This window comes from Abrus precatorius, unplaced genomic scaffold, assembly GCF_003935025.1.
Source record: "Abrus precatorius isolate BTA unplaced genomic scaffold, Abrus_2018 Scaffold3, whole genome shotgun sequence".
NCBI lineage: Eukaryota > Viridiplantae > Streptophyta > Magnoliopsida > Fabales > Fabaceae > Abrus > Abrus precatorius.
In genome coordinates, this window is record NW_020874373.1 from 25427304 (window position 1) to 25451150 (window position 23847).

At 31.8% G+C, this 23847-nt stretch overlaps 1 protein-coding gene across 10 annotated transcripts; it reads right to left on the minus strand.

Moving 5' to 3' along the window:
* Positions 1 to 12926: 12926 nt before the first annotated feature.
* On the minus strand, positions 12927 to 22870 carry LOC113860864 (transcriptional corepressor LEUNIG_HOMOLOG-like). Of its 10 annotated transcripts, XR_003504062.1 has the most exons (20): positions 22609 to 22870; positions 22467 to 22514; positions 22075 to 22164; positions 21813 to 21910; positions 21355 to 21464; positions 20967 to 21259; positions 20797 to 20872; positions 20575 to 20683; positions 19959 to 20008; positions 19601 to 19861; positions 18491 to 18562; positions 17977 to 18201; positions 17264 to 17405; positions 17081 to 17190; positions 15670 to 15819; positions 15337 to 15492; positions 15124 to 15172; positions 14856 to 14972; positions 14327 to 14524; positions 12927 to 13392 (listed from the first exon to the last, which is right to left on the minus strand). XR_003504062.1 is itself a non-coding variant. In XM_027493396.1 (19 exons), exons 3-19 carry the CDS (start codon positions 22122 to 22124, stop codon positions 13249 to 13251), a joined length of 2361 nt encoding a protein of 786 aa, XP_027349197.1. In that variant the 5' UTR covers positions 22125 to 22164; positions 22467 to 22514; positions 22609 to 22868; the 3' UTR covers positions 12933 to 13248. The 10 variants fall into 10 exon arrangements, 8 of the variants coding, with proteins under 8 accessions (XP_027349197.1, XP_027349199.1, XP_027349196.1 ...); XM_027493396.1 differs by lacking the exon at positions 15124 to 15172 and having other exon boundaries at positions 12933 to 13392; positions 22609 to 22868; XM_027493398.1 differs by lacking the exon at positions 15124 to 15172 and having other exon boundaries at positions 12995 to 13392; positions 22701 to 22864.
* Positions 22871 to 23847: the final 977 nt, after the last annotated feature.

A 23847-nucleotide genomic window follows, 5' to 3' on the forward strand; every position in this document is an offset into this window, starting at 1 on the left:
CACTATCAATTGCATACACATCAGCTATTAGAATTCATCGCTCTCATTTCCCACAGATTTTTCAAATCACCTCCGAACTCTATACTCTCAGTGTATCTTTGAACTATCTATATGAAAACTCAAGAGTGACACAATAAAATCGTACTATTTACACCAATCAATATTCTCCTAATACATGTGTTGTAACTACACTAATCAATATGTCACAACATATGTGTTATAATCTCACTTGTAAATGTATTACAACATATATATCATAATCACATTAATCAGTGTTTTTACGACACACGTATTAGTTATTGCTCTTCTTTTTCTCATATTTTCTTAGGAATTTACATCTAAGTTCATTAATCACTTTTAATATTAATCAAGTTTCCTTTATCTCTTTCTCTATATTCACTTCATTAAATCATGTCTAAATTACATACTCAAACTTAGTCCACATCATATATACTAAAGGAAAACATCTTAATCATTCTAAATCAATTAATCATATAATCTAACGGTTGAAAAGTTACATTGTTTAACCAAAATAATAAAGTACAAGCACATAGAAAGAGGTAACTTTTTAACCGTTAGATTATTTGATTTGTACGGTTGAGATGGTGTCAATGAATCCTATCCCATATATATATATATATATATATATATATATATATAATGAGTAACTTGCCTAAGAAAACTTCTTAAAATATTGTTCATTTATAATTGTTATTATAAAATTCTATTTTAGGTGATTCTTAAATCAAACTGTAGATTTTCATGCCAAAAATCCTTTTTTAACATTATACTTTCTCAAGAAAATACTTTAGATCTACTATTCAAAATGGGGTATTGTAGGTTTTTCAAGCTAAGGTATAAAAAATATAACTTAGGGTTAGAGATCAACTACTCTTACCTAGAAATAGGTCTCTGAGACTAAGTTTTGTGTAAGATCTAGAGAGAAGCTCAATGTTTTATTAAGAGATATTATCCAAATACCAATGTTCTTCCTAACATTACGGAGTGGAGTACATATTATAAATTCTAGAATTTATTTGAATTCAAGTGGAATAAACGTTTGAGTTCAGATTTAAAAGAGATTTTGGGTTGGAAGAGGTTTTCTTTGAGAAGGAAAGAAGAGAGAACAGAGAAAGAGATGAGAATGATTTTTTGGTTTGAGATATGTGTTTTTAGAAGGTTAAAATCACTTAAATATCCCTTTTTCTTGAGGATTCTCGCTTGAGTGAGGGTATTCTTGCTTGAGTGAGAAAAGTAGACAAAAATTGCTACTTTTCTGTTGATAGTTCAGCAAGAGTAATTTTACTAAACGCGGCAGTTTGGACTATTTGTCAATATTTCTTTCTCAGGTAAAAAAATGATTTTCTTAATTCTAGAAACTATTTAATACATAAGAATCAAGAATCCCATTGATCTTAAATATTTCTTAGCTTTCTCCCTTGTTTGGGTATTTTTTGGCAATACAAGTGGAAATCCAAAAAATTAAAAAAAAATTCCAATATTATATGCCTTTGTCAAATGGTGATATCAGTTTGATGCTTTGAAGCCAAGTCTAAATGAGGTAAAAATTTGGTTTGTATCACACCCTCAATTTTTCAAGACAATAGATCTATATATGTAACACCTTAATTTAATTTTTAAATAAATTAATTTTGCAGTAAAATGGAAATAATAAAAATTTCATTCAAATAGTTCCCAATATATAATTTTATCAACATATCACAGTTTTTAAAATAAATTTGCTAAATCCTATAGCAACTATCATGCATCCCTTTCACTAAGTCTGGTGCTGATCATCTTGGTCACTTGAAAAATAAATGTAAAGGTGAGTATTCTACACTATCACACACAAGCACAAAGACTCACCTTGCACTGTAACGCCCTGAATTTTGTAATATTAATTATTGTTATTTATATAAATCTAAATACATATATATGCGTGTGTTGATTTACTTGATAATGATGTTTATGTGTATTAAGTATATGGATGTGTGTATTGTGTGTATGCATGACTGGATAGGGCTGAAATGGGCTAAGTGCCTAAGTGCAGGGTGTAATATTGGGCTGTCCTCGCTGTAGTGAGAGGGCCTTGGGAGGAAGGACCAAAACTGTCGCCTTCTCGCTGTAGCGAGAGACGTCTTGCTGTAGCGACAGAGCGACAGTTTGGGGTGCATTTCTGGGTGCAGTCTCGTTGTAGCGAGCGAGTCTCGTTGTAGCGAGATTCTGCAGAAACCAGGGTGCAGTTTCGTCTGATATTTTCGCTGTAGCGTGAAGGCGTGTCACTGCAGCAAGGTCCGCAGAAAAAATTTTAAAGGGAGTTAGGGTTCGAAGAGGGTTATTTCTCCCTCTCCCTTCGAAATCCCTTCGATCCTTTCATTCCCAAACCCTTTTCTATCGATTTCATTGCCTCTAAAGCTGTTCGGGAGCTTAAGTAAAGGTTGAATCCGTGTGGGAAACGCTTGGAGGATAAAATCTGTGAGGGAGAGCACTTCTTGGTAGATTTAGCGTGTGGGTCTTCAATCCGAGGTAAGGGGGACTCTACCCTATCTCAATGTATTGAAATTCTTGTGTGTTTCAATAAACAATGAAATGTGGCTGAGATAAAGAGTAGGAATTGTGTATTTGATGAAAATTAGTGTGCAATGTAATGTGTGTTGGAATGCTTAGGCCCCGTGGGGGTGATTGTGTGTGATGGAATGCCATTGATTGGTGAATTAATGATATTGTGAACAAATGTAGGCTCGAGGGTCGTGTAATATAACTGAATATTGACTATGTGCCGTGTAATGTGAAATGAATGTGGGCCTAGTGCCGTGTATTTGAATATCAAGTGGGCTGTGTGTCGTGTGTAAGCATGATTCTTTCGTGAGTGAATGGAATATGTGTGAATGGGTGTGTTAGCGCCATTGTAATGTGTTGTGAATGGTTCAGCAATACACTGGGGGTGTGAAAGATGAGGACAGTAGAAATACCTTGGGGAGGAGAGAGTGGTGGTGACACCAACTGTGGAACGGGTGCACCACGGACCACACACTCTCTTTCTGACTAGATCTCTGACCATTACCTTTGTTGAGCGACCCGTGACTGCCCACGTGGTATCCGTGAGGCGGAGGTAACCGGCGACCATTCATAGTGGAAATCTGTGATAACAGTGCTTTAGTAAGTGTGGTGGGTGCTAGGAGCGCGCGAATGTGTATAACTGTTGGTGCCATAAGTGCATCGGTGATGAATTGCATTGAATTGTGTGAAAATATTGTTTATGTTTATCTTGTGTGAAGTATATGCACAGTGAGGCTTTATGCTTATTGTGTGCTGAGTAGTGTAGAGTACTCACCCTTACATTTATTTTTTAGGTAATCAAGACGATTAACACCGGTCTCAGTGAAGGGGTGGATGGAATTGCTATAGGACTTAGAATATTATTTTAAAAACTGATGTATTTTAATAAGTTCTGTAGCAACTGTTTGATGTAATTTGTAACCCCTTTCTTTGTTTAGAATGTTTGATGAAACTTGGATTAAAAATAGAAGTTTTATTATTTCAAAAATTTTACGAAATTCCTTATTTATTGAAATTAAATTTAAGGTGTTACATGCACATTTCACACATTTACTAACATAATTTGTAACGTCCAGAATTTTGTGATATTAATTATTATTATTTATATAAGTATAAATGCATATATATGTATGTATAAGTGTAAATGAATGTTGTAAATTTGCATTGAAGGCGTAATGATGGTGTTTTTGTGTGTAATAAGTATGAATATGTGTATATATATATGTATGCGTGGGTGTATTGATTGGATTAGATTTCTTGATGCTGTAAATAGGTTAAGGTGTAATACTGAGTTGTTCTCGCTACAACGAGAGGATTCTCGTTGTAGCGAGAGGGCCCTGCGAGGAAGGACCGAAACTGTCGCCGTCTCACTGTAGCGAGAGTCGTCTCGCTATAGCGACAGAGCGACATTTTGGGGACATTTTTTGGTGCAATCTCGCTGTAGCGAGATTCTGCAGAAACCAGAGTGCATATTTCTTTAAGTTTTTTGTTGCAGCGTGAGAGTGTGTCGCTACAGCGAGGGGGCCTCTCTGCAGTGAGAATATCTCGCTGGTCGCGATCAGAGGGGTTTTAAAAGGGGGTTTAGGGATTTGAGATTCATTTCTCAAATTCCCTCCCAAATCTCTTTAATCCTCTCAACTTAAAGCCCTATTCCACCGATTAATTGCTTTCAAATCTGTTCGGCAGTTTGATTGAAGGTTGAATCCATATGGGGAAAGCTTGGAGGTGAGTTTTAATGGTTAGGGTTCCGTTTCTCCTCCCATTTTCTCTATTTCTGGGTTTCCTTGGGTTCTAATGGAGTTCTTCCATGTGTTTTAGGCCGAAATCTGTGTAAGGAGCACGACCAAGGTCGAATTCGAGTGTGGTTCTTCAATTCAAGGTAAGGGGGGACTATACCCTATCTCAATGTGTTGTAATTCCTGTGTGCTTGTTGATTAATGCAATGTGGTTGAGAGAAGGAATAAAAATTGTGTATTTGATGGAAATTGGTATGTAATGTGATGTGTGCTGGAACAGTTAGGCCCTGTGGAGGGTGATCGTGTGTGATGGAATGACATTGATTGGTGAATTAATGATATTGTGAATAAATGAAGGCTATGTGCCATATATTGTGGATAAAATGTGGGCTATGTGCCGTGTAATGTGAATTGAATATAGGCTGTGTGCCGTGTGCAAGCATGAATATTGTGTGTGTGAATGAAATGTATGTGAATGGGGCATGTAGCGCCGTTATAATGTGCTATGATTCAGCGATATACTTGGGGTGTGGAAGATGAGGACGATAGAAATGCCTTGGGGAAGAGGGAGTGGTGGTGACACCGACTGTGGAATTGGTGCACCACGGACCACACACTCTTTTCTTGACTAGACCTCTGACCACTATCTTTGTTGAGCGACCCGTGACTACCCACGTGGTATCCGTGAAGTGGAGGTAACCGGCGACCATTCATGATGTGAATCTGTGATCACAATGCCACAATAAGTGTGGCTGGCGTGCGTGTGCACGGGATTGTTATTAATATTAATTCTGAATGTGAAGTGTTATTGGTGCCGTGAGTGCATTGATGTTAAACTGAAATGTATTGGATAATGATGTTGTTTGTGTTATATCTGTATAAATGTATTGGAATGAGTTAGAGGTGGGACTCTATGTTTGATTGTGTTTTAGTAGTGTAGAGTACTCACCCTTACATTCATTTTTCAGGTAATCAAGACGATCAACACTGGACTTAGTGAAGGAACGGATGAATTGCTATAGGGCTTAAGAAATTAATTTGAAAAATGTTGTAAATGAACTAGTCCTGTAGCAATGATTCGATGTGAAACTTGTAACTCGTCTCTTATTTTGAAATGTTTTAAGAAACTTTTATTATTCTGAATTTGTGAAATTACTACTTATTGGAATTAAAATTAAGGCGTTACATAATTCAAACCAAGCATTAAGCAAACACAAAGTAATACTTTTCAACATTCCACTCCAATTCGCATACAAGTGCGCTCATTGCACTATCAAATAATGCACACACATGTGCGCTCACTGCACGTAGCCACGCTCACTGTGGCACTGTGATTACAGTTTCTTGATGCCCTCAACCTCAGGGACTTACTCAGTTTTACACCATAGAAGCCGGTTAGCTCCCGCCTCACAGATACATGTGCAGTCATGGGCCCTTAGCAAAAGTGTTAGTCAGAGGTCAAGTTAGGAAGAGAGTGTATGGTCTGTGATGCACCCACGCTCACTGTTAGTATCACTATCACTATATCTTTCCTAAGGTATTTCTACCGCCCCCATCTTCCATACCTCCAATATATCTCTGTAACCATTCATAGTTTCTAACCATTCTAAACACAATCACAATCATATTTTACATGTCATTTTCACACACTTTCACCCATATTCTTAATCATTCATAGTGTTTATTGCATGCACACACATATTCAATCATATTATATTCAAACTCCTAATTTCTATCACAATCCTATTGTAATCAAGTCACTCCATCGCACACACAACATCCACTATTCATCACACACAACATCCAATATCCATCACATTATGATTACCACAGATTTCTATCATTCCACACGTTTTTCTACGTTCTATCTCATTTACATGGCAACATATAAGAAAATGGATTCTAAGTATAATGAGATAGGGTAGAGTCTCCCTTTACCTTGGAATGTAGACCCAACACAAATTAATGGTAGAAAATGTCCCCCACACAGTATTTCATCCTAAATACATGGAAGAAATCCATGAGAAACTGAAAAGAACCAAGAAAGGATGGAAAAACGCAAATCCTATCTCTCAAACTTACCTTTAAACGCTCCAAACGAGATTCCAACCTTCAATCTTACACGCAAACAGCTTTGGAGGCAGTTTAATTAGTGAAATGAGGTTGGAAATCGAGAGAATTCGAAGGGAAAGTGGGAAATAAGTTTCTCGAACCTAAACCCCTCAAATAGCCTAGGATTAGCCACACTCTCGCTACAGGGAGACCCCTTCTTGCTACAGCGAAAATATCAGAAGATTCTGCAGCTCATTTTCTGCAGAATTTTGCTACAGCGAGATCCTCTCACTATAGAGAGACTGTGCCCAGGAAACACCCCTTCTCTTTTGCCGTCTTGCTGCAGCAAGAAGCCTCTCGCTATAGCAAGAACGTAACAGATGTAGCCCTCTCGTCTAAAGCCTTCTCGCTACAGCGAGAATGTCCCTGCAACACACACTTAACCTATTTCTCAATCAATTTCAGCCAAATCACAAGTTCACACTCATATCTCAACCATAATATACAAATATATACACATCATATGTATTTACACACATATTCACGTCACCACTCAAGTCAAATGCACATTCAAAAGTAATTCACATATTTATGTTAATAATCAAATAAATTACAAAACTCAGCGTTATAAAATATATCTATGTTTCTCAACAAAAAAAAAGCTTAGATAGTAGCCTACGTAGTAGGTTCTAACTCAAAAGAACATCTGGCAAAAAATTTAAAAGATATTATTCAATTGTTGCAGAAAGAAGAAGAAGTAGAATCCTCAAAGAAAGTCTTTAAAGAAGTTTCATCTTCAAAAAAAATTTCAGACAAAATTTTCCAAAATAAAGACGACTTTTAGTATAAATTTCAATGAAAATTAAATTATCTTACTTGTATTATCAAAATAATACTAGTAAGTATGACCTGAACTATAGAAATAGTTCATTTAATTTTTTTAAAAGGAGATATCAACTACATTGTAAGGTACTCTTTCATTTACTAATTTTAGAAAGAGAATTTAGTAAAAGAAACTCTTTAATTATGAGAAAAACTTTACAAACTCTTCTTGATTTTTAATAAAACCTATAAGTTGTATTTTTTTTTCTTCTTCCTCTAACTTGTTCAATGCAAACTATTGCCGTTCCAATTTTTTTCTCTTTCTTCCTTAATCGGTATTGAACTGATTCTACTGTTGTTACAACGTTTTATATTTTGTTGTATTTATCTTTTTGCATGAATTTCTACATATTCATGCTTTAAATTTTTGTAATCTTGCTACTAGCTACTTATAATATTGTTCTTATTAAATTTTTAAAAAATTTATAATTTATTTATAAAACGTACATTTAAGATTATCTATTGGTGAATTTTTTGTACTTTATATTGATAAGATTAAATTAAAATAAGTTTTTGAATAAATATAAAATTATATTATATGTTTTTCCAAATTTTATAACTTTTAAAAAGTAAACACTCTTATTATATTAATTAACATATACTATAATTAATAGGACTAAGTTAAAGAGACAAGATATTTCAAAATAAAATTTAAAATTCAGATCAAAATTAAATATAGGAAAAATCATGTGTAACTAAAAAGATATTAATTAAAGACTATTTCACTTAAGATAACTCTACATATACATCTCTATATAAAAAATTTAGGAATAATAAACATTAAAATATTAATTAAAATTAAATAAAACATTATAAAAATAATTTGAAATTATGAAAATAATAAGTAACCCTTAAAAATGTTTTAAATAACCTAAAAATGTTATGATTCAAGAAATAACACTTACAAATTATATATAAAAATTGATATGGAAAACTTAAATATGCTGGGGAATGTCCTACCAACACTATTCTAAATTTAAATTATTAAGGCTAAGAGAGAGTCATTTCTTAACAACTTCTCATTCCATCTCTTGCTCAAAACGCCTTTTGCTCTTTACCTGAAGAGTCAAGTGCACAAAGAAAAAGATGAACCAGACGTGCTAGTACGTTATGGACTCAACCTCAGAGCTTCAAATTAAAACTCATTCTTGAAATTAACATAAAAACATACTAATAGGACCAAAACACATTTCGTAACAAAATGAGACAGGAGAAAGAAAATCAAACAAGAAATGACTCATTTACCAACAAAAGGCAAAAAGAGATTCAAACAGCATCGTATTTTGACAATTGGAATATGCTGATGGAAATATTGTGAAATAAGAAATGCAATATTAGCTTTGCATGTGTGGGTTTCGAGAATGGCGGTGGATTGAGACAAAGCTTTCGGTTTTTTTGAGAGAGAAAGGGAGAACTTGCATGCAAAAGCTGAGAAAAAGTAGACAATAGTTGGCAGTACAAGGAAGAGAGAAAGAGCACACGAGAGGAGAAATAGCAACTGAAGAGCAATCAAGTTAGGTTTTAAGCATTACAGATATATATTTTATTTTTATTGGCTATTAAGATTTTTTATTTTGTATAATAATTTTTATTTTATATTCTCATAATATTTTTAGTGTTAATGTTGTAATTTAATTTTTTTGTTATGTTTGAAAATAAGGAAGATAAAATATAATATTAAAAATTAAATATTTAAATATTTGTAATTACACTTGAATTTTTAAATATAATTTGGTTATATTATAAATTAATTATTATGATGACCAATTATTTTTAATGTAGGATGAATAAAATTGTTGTTATATTATATTCAAATGGTATAATATATGAAGGAAATGAGAATATAATTTTTGAAGGGGAGAAAAAGATGATTAAGATAGAATGTGAGATCACACTTGAGATGTTTAAAAGGAAGATCCACATAGAACTGAAATTGTTTAACTGTGTCACGTAATTTCTAGATTAATTTCACGAATTTTAGTTGGGAATGATCAATACCATACAACTTTGGATGTATGTGATGATGAAGACATAGATTGCATGATAAGTGTATGTCAACAACCACATCATAGGAATGTAGTTGAGATATATGTGCATGTTATGATCGGTAAAACATCTTCTGTTGCGACACGTCTATTAGAAGTAAATTTATCACTCTCACATATTTATGTAAGCGATAACAATGATTATGCAATAAGAGAAGGTAATATTAATTTAATAATTTTAAATTTTTAAAATTGATGTTGCAAATACAATTAATAATATAAGCTTACAATGTAGGATCTAAGATGAAGATGATGAATATGAAGATGAAGAAGATATTTCATTAAATAATTTTTCTGATACTGAGACAGATGATGATTTTGATTCAATGATTAATATGGAGGATATTGTAAGAGTTAGCTCAACACAACAACAACATGAATGTATAATTTTAGATAGTGATTTAAAAGATAAATTTTCATAACTTATATCTGTAGTAATATATAAATCGTTAATGAAGGTGTAAATTTTACAGATAAATTGTTGTAATACAGAAACTACATTGCCTTTTTGGAATATTATCCCACATTATAGTCATATTAATTGGGAATATCCTGCTTAAGAATTAGATTTTCTTGGTATGAATGACTCGCAATCATGAAAAGAAGAAGATGCATTATATGTTGGACAACTATTTGGCACTAAAGAAGATGTAAGAATGACTATAAAACATTATGTCATGAGAAAACATTAAACTTTTGAGTCAAACGTAACAACATTTATTGTGAAGCGTGTCAATCACAATAGTGAATGTAAGAATAGCTATATAAATATGTAATGTTTTAAATAAATTTGATGACATACTTATTATATTTTATTGCTAATTTTTTATGAATATGATATTTTAAATATGTTTATAATTATTTTCTTTTCATATTCTATTTATTCTATAATATAATTGTATATGTTCTTTTTTTCAATAATTTTAATAACAATATTCTGTTTAGTCTTTTTCAAAAACTAAATATTATTTTTACTATATCTAATATTTTTTGTCACAAATATTTATTATATCTTAATCTACCATCAAAATATAAAAATTTTATTATTTCTCTAGTGTCAATTATTTAATATTTTCACAGCCTTCTATATATTTTTTTTCATTACCATGTTTCTTTTTTTTGAACCGTACATCTTAATATAAAATTTTCTTTTCTCTTAATTTATCAATTAATTACAATAACAATTTATATTAATATTTAATAATTAAAATATATTATTTACTTACTATAATTTTAATTTAATACATTCTTAAATTAACAAATTATAAACATTTAATATTATATTATATAATTTCTAATATAATTTATCTAAAATTTTAAACCATAAACTTTAAAGCAAATATGTAATGTTTTAAATAAAATTGATGACATACTTATTATATTTTATTGTTAATTTTTTTATGAATATAATTTTTTAAATATGTTTATAATATAACTATATATATGTTGTTTTTATCAATAATTTTAATAAAAATATTCTATTTAATCTTTTTCAAAAATTAAATATTATTTTTACTACATCTAATTTTTTTATTTCACAAATTTTTTTTATATATCTTAATCTACCATCAAAATATAAAAATTTATTATTTCTCCTACATTCATTATTTAATATTTTCATTGCATTTCATATATATTTTTTCATTATCATATTTTTTATTCTTTTTTCTAAACTATATATTTATATATATTTTTCTTTCCTCTTAATTTATCAATTTATTACAATCAAATTTTTTTATTATTTAATAATTAATGTATATTATGGATTACTATAATTTTAATTTAATACATTTTTAAATAAACTAATTATAAACAATAAAAATTATATTATATAATTTCTAATACAATTTATCTAAAATTTTATTTCTTAAAAAACACAGAAATTAATTTATAAAATATTTAAAAATAAAAATTAAATTATGCACCTTTGCAGCTTCTAATATGGATTTAGACCCTCTTCTTCATGAGCTCCACCCACAAATCCTTCACCTACACCATCAGAAAGTTACATGCATGTAATTTCATATTTAAAAGCTAAAATATATTTGAAATATTATTTCTTTTACCTTATAATATGTTTATCCTCAAAAATTTGAAAATCATATGTCCACAAATGTGCCCACTATGCTCTGATATTTTTTTTTTTTGCAATATCAAAACTTTGTACTCTCAACGACAACAGAGAAGAAGAAAAGGAGAAAGGGGAAAGGAAAAGTCGCGCTCCTAAATGGTCAAAATCTTATGTCACGTGGACCAATCACATTTGTATCGTTGCTGACCCAGCCGACACTTTTGAATCAGCACTAAACTTGCTAACATTGGAGTTGGCACTGAATCAGCTGATTTTCTATGATTTGCACATATATCTTCTTTCTTCTTTACCCGTTGATCCGTTTTAAATTATTTCAAATTTTCTTTTTCTATTTAATTGTTACGACATGTGTTCCACATACACATGAGTCGTCTATTAATTGAACGATTTTGCTTTTTGGTGTCGTCTAACCTCTGGACGACTCTTGTGTCATGTGGCATTCCCTATTTCAGACCGAAAATTTGTTTCAGTGCAGCCCTAATTTGGTATTTTTTTTAAAAAAATTACCCCACAAAGGGAAAAAAGCCAATTTTTGAAGGGGGAGAGAAAAGATGAGGATATAAATTTATATTTTAAATAATTATATTTAAAATATATATTTTTAAAAAATAAAATATATAAATTAATATATCAATAAAAATTTAATATATTAATAATGTATTTATCCTCATAAATAATATATAATTTTTTTAATTTAAAATTAAAAAATGTCTTCTTTTCTTTTCACTTCTAAAACTCTCTTTCCAAATATACTCCAAGGATTTGTTGAAAAGGAAAATTAATGGTCTTTGTTTTCAAATTGATAATAGGGATTGTCGTCTTATTGTTTATCCTGGAAGTGTGCCATTTTCTTGCTCTGCAAATCTGTTATCATTTTCTGTGGACCGGTTGCTTGAGCTTGTATAGTTGGCTATCAAATATTTGCTACATTATAGAAGATTTCTATTATTTTCTCATCTAAAGGGTGTGCTTTTATAATTCTATTTTAAATAAATTTCATATATCATAAAACCAAAATTATATAAAATTTTGACGTGTCATTATTTTTTGTGTCGTTTATGTCATCTATGAAATTATTTTAAAAAATAAAAAATAAATAAATTTTATTCTTTTAACATGTAAAATTATTTAAAAAAAAAAAAAAAACAATTCTGCACATTTGAGTGCAAAACTAACAGTGAGATAGCAAAAAAAACTCCAGAGAAGTAATTTTATTTTTGAATTACTTTAATAATTAGCTATTTAAAAACATTAAAATAAATAAATAAGCCCTAGAAAAAAAGGATTGTCTAACTGGCCCACAAATTGGATTAAACAACCTCGTCCAAAGTGAATAAGTATATTAAGACAAATATATTTAAATTTAAAATCCACATTTACTCAAACTCAATAACCTATAGATAATTTACTTGTCTTAAACTATAACAGCCCACCAAACATGAAGCATGAGATTGTTTAATTCCATTTTCACCTGTAGAAGTTCCCCCTTTTTATACTAAAAAAGTCGCCTATAGGAATTACAGGACCCCATTAAATATATCACAGGCCATGGTACTGTGGAAGTAACAACAGTGAAAATTGCAAATAGAATAAGATTCGAAGTTTCAAAATCCAAATAGAATACTATACACGTAAGTAAAAATTGCATTGCAGATTAGTGCAGAGTTTAAGTTGTAGTGCTTAGGATTCTTAATACAAAATTGTATCGTGTACTAGTAGTCTAGTATACCTTATTCAGAGGAAGTAGGATTAAGCTAGTGGTAAGAAACTTGAATAGATAAATTCAGATACCTTTTTGCTTTCAATATAGATCTCTGAATCATTTAGGATAAAGGAATACTAACAAAGAATCTAGGCGATATTAAAACCTAAAACCTGGGTTTTATTTCCACAGTTTAACACAGTTGTCATGACTTGCAGAGGCAACCATTCTAGTGGCAGGAGACGGAGCCAAAGCAGATATGATATTGTCATGTGCAGGAATTGTCATGCTTTTGTTCTCTGCCATGTTCCATAAATCTAAGGACTACAGATCACATAAAAAAACAGTAAATTAGCAACTAATCAAAACATTATGATGCATAATGGATTGAAAGATCAACATGATTGTCCCAGCAAATGAGAAGGGTTACGTCTAACATCTTGTGACGTTTAAACATTTATTTCCCTTTTAGATAATTTGTTCTGCAGAAAATTATTATTTCCTCGATTTGCTAACCCCACCTCAAAGAAATGAAGGATGTTGCTAACTCATGTAAGATATATGATTCAATTCGTAATAGTTTAATCCATGTTAAGTGAAAGTGCACGAAAGGAAAACAAAAGCTACATTTAGTGTACATCATACCAGAATTTGCTTGAATATTAGGGGTTAATAAAATCAATCACTAACAAGCCATCATTGTTATCAAGTCAAAATTCCAATAAATGGTACCAACTTGTACAGTTATATATCTCACCTTTATTAGTAATGATTGTTAGGCAGTTAAGTGCCAGCAAAAGCAGAAGAAAAATAAGTGTAATGAAGATAAAAAGTTGCAGGGATTGAGTGGACAGAGGAAAAGATAAAGATAAAAAACAAATGGATTAGAAAAACGGTTGGAGCAGCACATATTTTGAATATGATAGAAACTTGCCCAAGGTGGTATGGTCAGGTGAAGGGATCAAATGAAAGATCTGATTATGAGTTAGCGGAAGATCAACTAAAGAAACATAAGGACCATAAACTACATTAATTTATTTAATTCCTGTTTTTTCATGGAAGATAATTGTGTCATTTAACAACCCAGCACAGTGGGATAAGGATGGGATGTTGTCTTTGGAGGATGAGATGTGTTGAGGATGTTCTACAGCATTACAGTGAATGGGTGCGGTTTTACAATGGATCTCGTGCATACAGTCCAAAAGTTTGGTTTTGAATCAATATGTCCATTATAGCAGACAATGAACAAAAAGCTTACCGAAATTCCTCCAATCACCAATAAAGTTGAATAACTTGGATGGAAAGTACAGGAATGAAATTGGTTCACGCCAGAGCCGAACTCCTGCATGCATTCTCCTGTGCCCAAATTCCAAACTTTCACCAAATGTGGACTCACAGATGCCAAGACATCACCATGAGTGTCCCAGCAAATATAGCTCACTGGTTCGGGATGACCCTACAAAGCCAAAGTTGTTTGACTACAATATTCATCAAAGATGCAAACCTTGAAATAAAAAGATCATATTGTTGCATAAGGTAACCAATTTTCAGTTCCGCCAACAAATGCTAGTGTCTCATCTGCCGGCTGATTAGCCTAGTTAATTTTTTATTTATCTGTAATATTCATTAAATAATCATAACTTTAACATGAAACTTAAAACAACACAAGTTACCCCCAACTTAATCCCAATTTAAAATTTATCACTTCATAATAAACAGTCAAATTGATTTTTGTCTAAAAGAGATTACATTATATTATTGATAAGCAAATATACATATAGATTTACCTGGAGGGAGTAAATTTGTGTATCAGCTTCAACATCAAAAATTGACACTACTTTATCAGAAGCTGCTGCCAGCAAATGTCCCAGTCTAGGTTGAAACCTCACTTGTGCACTACCTCCCTGAAACAAAGATGTGGATTACCTTGCAAAATAAAAATAGAACTTTTCCAGACATTTCTAATTTGTGGTCTAATTCGAAAACATTTTCCTTCAAACATAGGAATTACTAAGAGTAAAATTTGGAAAATAGAACCGATTGTAAGGGAAATACTTCAAGAAGTTATGCGAGGGCATCCCGCATTGCTGAATAGAACCCTACTCTGCATAGATTAGACATACAAGCATTCCAACCCATTTTAGTAGAAGGGCGTGCTATTTGTTTATATCCATTAGTTTGTAAGGGATTCAATGCAATTGTGAAATAATATTAGACAGGTGATAAATATTCAGAGAGGAAATGATAGAATTCAGTTACTCAACAAACCTTAGATACACGGGTGCAAGAGGACGAAGTAATGTTCCAATACCGAATTTCATTTTCACCATCACAGAAGCAGAAAATATCAGTCTTCTTAGGGTGGAAATCAAGAGACATTATAGCTGAAGTGTGCCCACTATATTGTTGCAAACAATAGCTTGGCTGCATTGAAAGAAAGAATAAAGAATTCATTCCAATCTGTAGAATATATAATTGCAAAACAAACTGACAGTCAAACACAAGGAACAAAGCTTGAAGAAGCCAGAATCTAGATGCAAGTTTTAAACAATAGTAAAGTTACACATAATTTATAGGAAAACAGGGAAAAGACTGTGTTACATTGGTTGCATCCCATAATCGCACTGATTTATCGATTGAGGCTGTTGCCAACTGAGATGAATTTGGTCTAAAACGGATATCTGAAATAACTGATTTGTGCTCTGCAGGAGTGCTCTCTGTCTGTAAAGTGTCCATGTTCCAGATGACAGCCTAATCCATAACCATAACATATTAAAATTTATAAGTTGAATGAAAATTTTCTCATAGCAGTTGTTTAGCAAACTAGATAAGCTTAGGCCAATGTCTCATGCTAAGCCATACCAATAATAAAACATCATTTATGTTCACAAACAAATCAAACACAATAGTCCTACTTTCTAGTTTCTATATAATACAATAAGAGAATTCATGAGAACATGAAAATACTGGTTTCATAAGGTGAAGTAAAAAGTGTTGCCAAAGGGAGAAGTTTGGGATGAAAAAATACTAATTTAGAAACTGTCGAGATTAATGTAAAATATATAGGGTAATATTGTAAATATGGTAATTGCATAATTAGTGTGATTCCAGATAACCGTAAATCATATATTTATTTGACTTATTATTTTAAATAGATAGCATTGTTGTATATTCAAAACACAAGGATTTATCTTATGCCCTCTCATTTGTCTCTTTCTCAACATAGTATCCAGAGCCTTGATGAGAGAGCAACCTTAATCCGTGCATTCTCAACAGGCATATTGCCCATTGACAAAATTTTATTCAGAAATTAGCACTTTCTGTGAGGTCAGTACTGTTCCACAATGCCAATGGCTGCTCGACCTCTCCAAGGATGAACCCATCATCTTTACAAACCATTTGACTGTTCTTCTCTCCATTTTTTATCTTGTCTTTTCTCATGTGACTACTCATCCATCTTGACATTCTCATTTCCACTACTCTCATTTTCCATTTTTTCATATTATTCCTTTAAGACCCAACATTCGCTACCATAAAACTTTCCTTTAATATCATATTGCAATACAATAAAATTTTTCCTTTTTGTTTGATAGGTATTTTACGATCATAAATAACTCCTAATGTTTTTCTCCACTTTAACCCCCTAACTTGTACTTTATAAGTAATATGTTCACTAATATTTCTATCATTCTATGATCCGAAGCATTTGAACTTGGAGACTTGTAAATAAGTGAGGTAATATTATAAGTAGGGTAACTATTTAATTAGAATGATTTTAGATACTTGTAAATAATGTATTTGTTATTATAAGTAGATAATTTTGTTGTGTATTCAAAACACACAAGTTCATCCTATGCCTTCTCATTTCCCTCTCAATAGAAACAAAGGCATTATACAGAGTAGGAAATTCCTTAGAAACAGAATGCTACTATTCAGGATGAAAAAAAAAAACTATAATGTTCACCACATTCCTTGAAGGTGGCAAACTATCATAATTATGCAAGTGAATTACCTTCATGTCATCTCCAGCACTGGCAAGCCACTTTCCATCAGAAGAAAAGTGACAACAAGTAACTTTACTGTTCCTTGTTCTTATACACCCAAACTCGGCAAAGGTGAAGCCTGAAATGAGGTTAATGATACTTCCCCGCAATACTTTACAGGTACAGAAAAGAGTTCTTGTAAAGAAGATTACCTTTCGGAGACTCTTTTTGTTGCTCAGCTGAACTTGGTTTTATTGTTCCATAGAGATTTCCACCATCTCCTCCATCATTTGATAGAAAGGATTCCACATTATCTTCTAAAGCACCAACATCCCCAAATCGTTCCATGTCCTCCTGGTTTATGAAATTACAATGTCATAAACTCAGAATAATTTGTTCAGCTCATAAATTCAACATCCCAAAAAACATAGGTACTCAAATGCTCTAATCATGATCAATTGTTAGCTACATTGGATTTTTCAATTAATTATAACTGAACTATATAACGATAGACCAATGATCTACAAGTACAAAGTATGAAAATATGCATACAGGTCAACAATCAAGATAGCTGTCGTACAAATTAAAGCAAATAAAATGTCCATAGAACACAATTTGTACGATCATATTAGACACATACACAAACTAAAATAAAATTACCTCCAATCCTATTTATAAGAAACAAATACCTAATTCATCAAGACTAATAAAAGATAGTTATATGTCATGAATTTATACTATATTCCAAAAATAACATAGTATTAAATGGTCAAAATACTGTGTTATATATTAAGTGAATAAATGTAACCACTTTCATGGATAAAGGGTGAGTACCTCATTAATAAAAATCTTACAATAAATATCACAATTAATGCTTTTGAAGAAGTCTGCATTTCTTTTAAATAGGACTAGAGGTAGTAATTACCAGCAAATTTGATGATGATGCAAGACCTCCTGTTGCCTCTGTACCATACATCATCATGCTCTTTTGCACACTATTAGCATGCTGCATGCTGCTTGCTGTATTTAATCCATCCCCAGGTGTATGCGTTGATGGTGGCGAATTAGGTGAAGGAACAGCAGTGTTACCACCAGTGCCAGTGCTATTGGCAGCTCCAGAAGAAGAATGCTGTTTTCTTTTTCTGTTAGTCTGATGACAAAGTAGGGGCAGTAAGTTAATTAGCTTTGAAATTGAAACAATTTTTTTTTGGGGGGGAGGGGGGGTTAGAGAATCAAAATATAAAGCCATATCAAAAATCTAATAGCAACAGCAGCACCTAATTCATCAAGGTAGTATAAAAAAAATAACATTGGATCCCTGTCCTCATCCATTCTCTAAACAGAAGAAAATAAAATAAAAATGATGAAACAGCAAAGGAAAAACACTTGTGTACACCTCGTTACATTCCATACAAAAACAGTGTGACATTAAGCACAACCTGCTGCAGTTGCTGCTGCTGCAATTGATCCTGCTGTTGAGATAATGAATGTTGCGACTGGGCCATCTTCATCTGGTACACCCATTAAATATTGAAAGAGATTAAATTGACCTCTGAGAGTATACTTTGTTGCAATTTGTATATTACAAGGCATATATTATCAACTCAGAACTAATTTATATGGCTTGCTTATAAAGCAGAGAATGAAGCTGATGAAAATAAAATGGTAATAACCTATTTGCCCTTGTTTTTCTGTTCAATTGGTAAGACCATCATGTCCACATTACTTAGGGGATGCATCTTTTTTCTAAATCAACATATCATGAAGGAAATAATCTATAATAGCATACTACAACCACTTGGTGACAGGAAAGGCCAAGTAGGCACTTTTGGCATGAAATTTATCCACTTCTCACATTGAGAATTTAGAGAAATCTATTGTCACAGGTAAAGACTTTTATGTTTTAAGTGACTCGCCAGTTTTTTATTATTTTGGAATCTCAAGGGTGTGGAGCCTCTTTGGTGCCTTTTCTGTTTCTGGAAACTTTAATTTTCGATTCTTATAAAGTCTTGATATTCTAATTTTATAAAGTCTTCATATCAATGATTTCCGGATTCTGAAGGCAACCAGTCAAATAATTCTGGAGCCAGTAGTGTACAGAAGAGGGGAGAACCAAATTCTTAATGATAATTTATAGTGCAGGATCTTAAAAGATCATCACATATATTCATACAATAACTTAGACAAATAAATGCTAAATAAGACATTTGTTGTGTTGGAAATTGTGAAAGTGACAAATATGTTAATGGGAATTATGTACTAGTGGAAATATTAGAGTCATAGGAAATAGTTGAATTCTTCGTTAATGCTTTTGTAAAGGTAAAATGTATTTATTCTTTTATGTATAGAAGTATCAAGGATGTTGAATGATCTCACTCATGCAATTCATAGAATTAAGATGATAAAGAAGCAATTCAAAAGAGTAATCCCCCTTTTAAATCCTTTTTGCATCATCTATGTCTGCTGAGCTTAAAGACATTATACATGTTGAACCAACATTGATATACCTATACTGAAATAATTTTTAATTTTTGAGGAGCTAGTCCAACCTTAGGTGAATCTGACTGCATTTGGGAGCAAGTAGATCCATCATTCCTTGTAGACTGAACATCCTTTGCACTTAAGCTACCTCGGGGAAGACCAGAAAGTCTACGTTGATCCATATCACCATAATTTGAATTTCCAAGGTTATTTTGTGCCTGAGCCTGTGCCAAAACCTGTTGTTGTGATGCCAAAAGAAACTGGTTTTGGGTTGTCAAATTGGGCTTTGGAACTTGTACACCCATATTAGGTCTTAGCTGATCAATTCCCTGCAAAAGGGAAAGGTCAAGTGGTCAACTATTATACTCCAAAGGAGTTTAACAAACTTCAGAGAAACAGCATTGAGGAGGATAACATTCAACTTACAGTTAGAGGCCAACCCTTCAGTGGAAGACTTGTAACTCCTTGATTTAATGCTGAAGGATAATTAACAAACAAAATCATAACAATCATTAGAATGACTCCACCATGTCTGATATTCTGTGCTAAATACTGAAGACAAATTTAAGAAGCAATATAATGCAAAGCTGTGAGGGATATCTCTGCAGGAGATTAACATTGAAACTACAAATAAAACCCACAGTCTCAATGCATGTCAGAATCCATTATGGAGTTGCAATGATCACTTTTACTAAGAGTTCCATCATCACTAAAGATATGTCGGGAATCATAATTTTAAACTAGCGAAAAAAATATTATCAAGAAAATTAACAAAAAATAAGTGTCTTTCACCACAGAAAACATAGAAGGCCACATGAAGCAGCACTCTGGCCCTCTAAACCACAGCAATGTACAGAGAAAGAGAGATGAAAAAAATGAAAAGAAAAAGGACAAGGAATGCAGTCAATGCACATAGATATTTCAAATAGTTCACCTATAAAATAAGAATTGGTATCATGAAGACAGAAAATTAATGCTATTCATAGACCATAAAATGTAGAAATTGGATGTAACAACATCAAGGTAGACATGGTAATACTACCTGCACTTCCTAGCCCAGATTTTGATTGTAAAATTGCTTGTCGATAAACTGAGGAATCCATAGGCAGACTCTTTGGAGTGGCACCTATATTAACTTCTGCTTTGATATCCTATAAAGTTAATGCATTAAGTTGCTTATCATGGTAGAGGTGAAATTAGGGAACTTGAAATAGTAGAAATAGCACATTAAATGGCTAACTTAGCATATAGTTGAAGTAGTTACAGTGGTCAGAGGAGTCCACCCTGGAATTTGCTGCAACGCAGTGGACATATTCCCTGAATTTCCATGAACCAACTGGCTGAGGGAGCAAAAAGAATCCAAAATATTAGCATTCCAATCCATGTTGTTAAGATCAAGTTAAAAGTAATACTCTAACTGGCAAATTTGTTTACCCTTGATGACTAGCTGCTGATTTGAGAAGGGCCATCCTGTTGGCGTCAATAAGAGTTGGAGATGCCTCTGAATCCATTGAATGAGGGTGTTTCATTCGTTCTTCATACATTTTCATGGCCAACACACTTGCTGGTGGCTGCCCCAACATTCCTTCAGAATTCATGGCATTTAAGGAACCACCAAGTGAAGGATGATTAGGGTCTCTTCTCTGTAATTGAGCTGCACTGCGTTGCTGCATTATTTGCAATTGCTGCATTTGAAGATGCTGTTCTCTAGCCTTTGTTTGCTGGGTCTATCAACATGCAAATTACATATAAGATTCAGTTTGCTATCAATATTTACAATAACTAAGGAACCAAAAACATAAATGTTACATGATAAATTCACCTCAATGTAAGCTGCAGCAGCCTCTGAATGTTTCTCATTTGTCCTTGAGATGAATATATCCCAAAAGACAGACCACCACTCGAAAAGAAATCCTCCAGGAGCATCAATTGCTGTCAAAGACCAAGCAATAGAACTTACATATATACTCAATTGTTCCACTGCCTCCCGCATATATCTATCTTAAATAATGTCCATTGAATTTGAACAATAAAGTTTAAATAACAGGCAAGATTTCGTTAGAAAAGAGAATGAAATAGGCACAAGGTCATGGGATGAATTAATCTCCCAGAGGAAACCAATTCTATACAAGTTTAACAAAGAAAGACACCCCCCCCCCAACAAAAAAAAAAAGCAAAACAAAACTGATAATAAAGAAACATTTTAACTTAATTCATAAAACCACAGTGGTGCGAGGCAAGTTACAGCACAACATTGTAAAGAATAAGCACCAATCTTACCTACTGGATCCGTGGAAACTTTTCCTTCTGCCATAAAAGCTTTGGCGGCTGTGTTTAATTTTCTTTTTATTAAATAATCATAAATGTAAACGTCGAGCCTGAAGCACAACATAAAAATCCAAGAAGGGAATAAACATCAATATAACATGTTTCATAAGATCGAATAAGTCAGGCTCAATCACGGAAAAGAAAAAGGAAGAAGAATAAGAAGAAACAAAGAAGGGAAAAAAAATAAAAAGCCAAACATCTAGCAATTGCACACATTTTATCAGCTTCCCAATTACTCTGATTCTGAGCCATAGTGGACTTCATTTAAACAAACCAAATTTCCGAGAGAGACTTGAGATCTTCCCTGCAGAGAAGGAACAACATGGTTTTAGGAACCTTTAAGTATAAAAAGCACCCATAATTCAGACAATTCAACTCCATACAATTTTTTTCCCTTGTTCAACTAAAACTTTTAAATGCTATGGTGAATTGAACCTTCAGAATACTTAACAACCTTACATCCAAAAGGAAAAACAAAAAAAATCCTTTCCCCCTTCTAATTCGCTCTAATTCTCGTAAACATTACGGTACAATGCTAAAAACACTATCAAATTACAAAACTAGTAACGTTAACTTTTACAATTGAACAAGAAGGTGAAATCATACCAGTTCCTCGGATCAAAGCACACCACAAGATACGCACCACGCAGATACCTATCACGCCAACAAAAGCAATAAGCATGATTTTCAATTCAACAGGAAGCCGTAAAATAACATTTTAATTTTTAATTTTTTATACAATTCTTACTATGGTATTGGAGCAGGATTGGCATACAATGAAAGTGATCAAAACCACTTGAGAGAGAGAGCGAGAGAGCAAATAATTAAGCACGTATTTACCAATTTTCTCGCGAAAATTGAGAAGAAAAGAAAAAGCGTGGAATGGTATGAGTGTGAGTGAAGTGCAACAACCCACACGTCGCGCAGGTGGAGAGAGAATCGAGGGAGAGAGATATTTAGAATGGAAACGCCCCGGGGTTAACAATAAAAGTTTGAGCAAGTTTATTTCCACATCCACCGAATATACACCCTATATATAAATAAAGGGCAAAAAAGATAAAGAGAAACAGAAAAATAAAGAGACAGAAGAATCAGAAGAAGCAAGAAAGATAAAGCAAGAAAAAGAGGATGTGATAAAAAAAGCAATACTAAAACATAATAAAGCATAAAAAAAGTTGGAGATGATTAGTTAAGTTAATTATACTAAGATTTTTTTTAAAAAAAATAAAATATTTTATTTTATTTTACCTATTAAATTTGAGTTTTATTTTTGGATAGAAATATTTTTTGAATTATTTTATCTTTACTATATAACACTATTTAAGTATTTAAAATTTTTTAGTTAACTTTTATTTCTTTCAAATATTATTCATTTGTTTTAATTTTAAATTTAAATTTGATTTGATTTAAATTTTACATCCTAGTATATTGTATTTAATAAAGATATTTTTGTTATCTAAATAAAGAAAATTTTTAAGATTACAATAATCTTAATCAGTTTTAATTTCAATTTTAAATGTGAACATACAATATTAATAAAAAACAAACGAGATTTTAAAATCCAATCTTAATTAATATTTTGAATTATGGATTTTTTTATAATTATTTTTTATAATAAAAAGTTTACCACTTTAATTTAGTCTTATTTAATACAATAATATATTTTTTAGTAATATTAAAAATTATATTTTTTTAATTTATATTCATTAAATTTAAAAATAATTATATAATATATATTCAACATTTTATTAAAAAAATACCTTTAATTGTAGCTCTGGTAACTGGGTACTTTATGAATTTATTCTCTTTCATGATACATTATTTTTAATAAAATATATTATTTCTCTACGATATATTAGTTTTTCACATTCAAATTATATATGATATTTGTCCTTTTAATATGAAATAACATCTATTTTGAAAGAAAGAATAAAAATGAAGGAAAAAAAAAGTCAAATTTTTTTCAAAAAAGTTTTACAAAATGTTA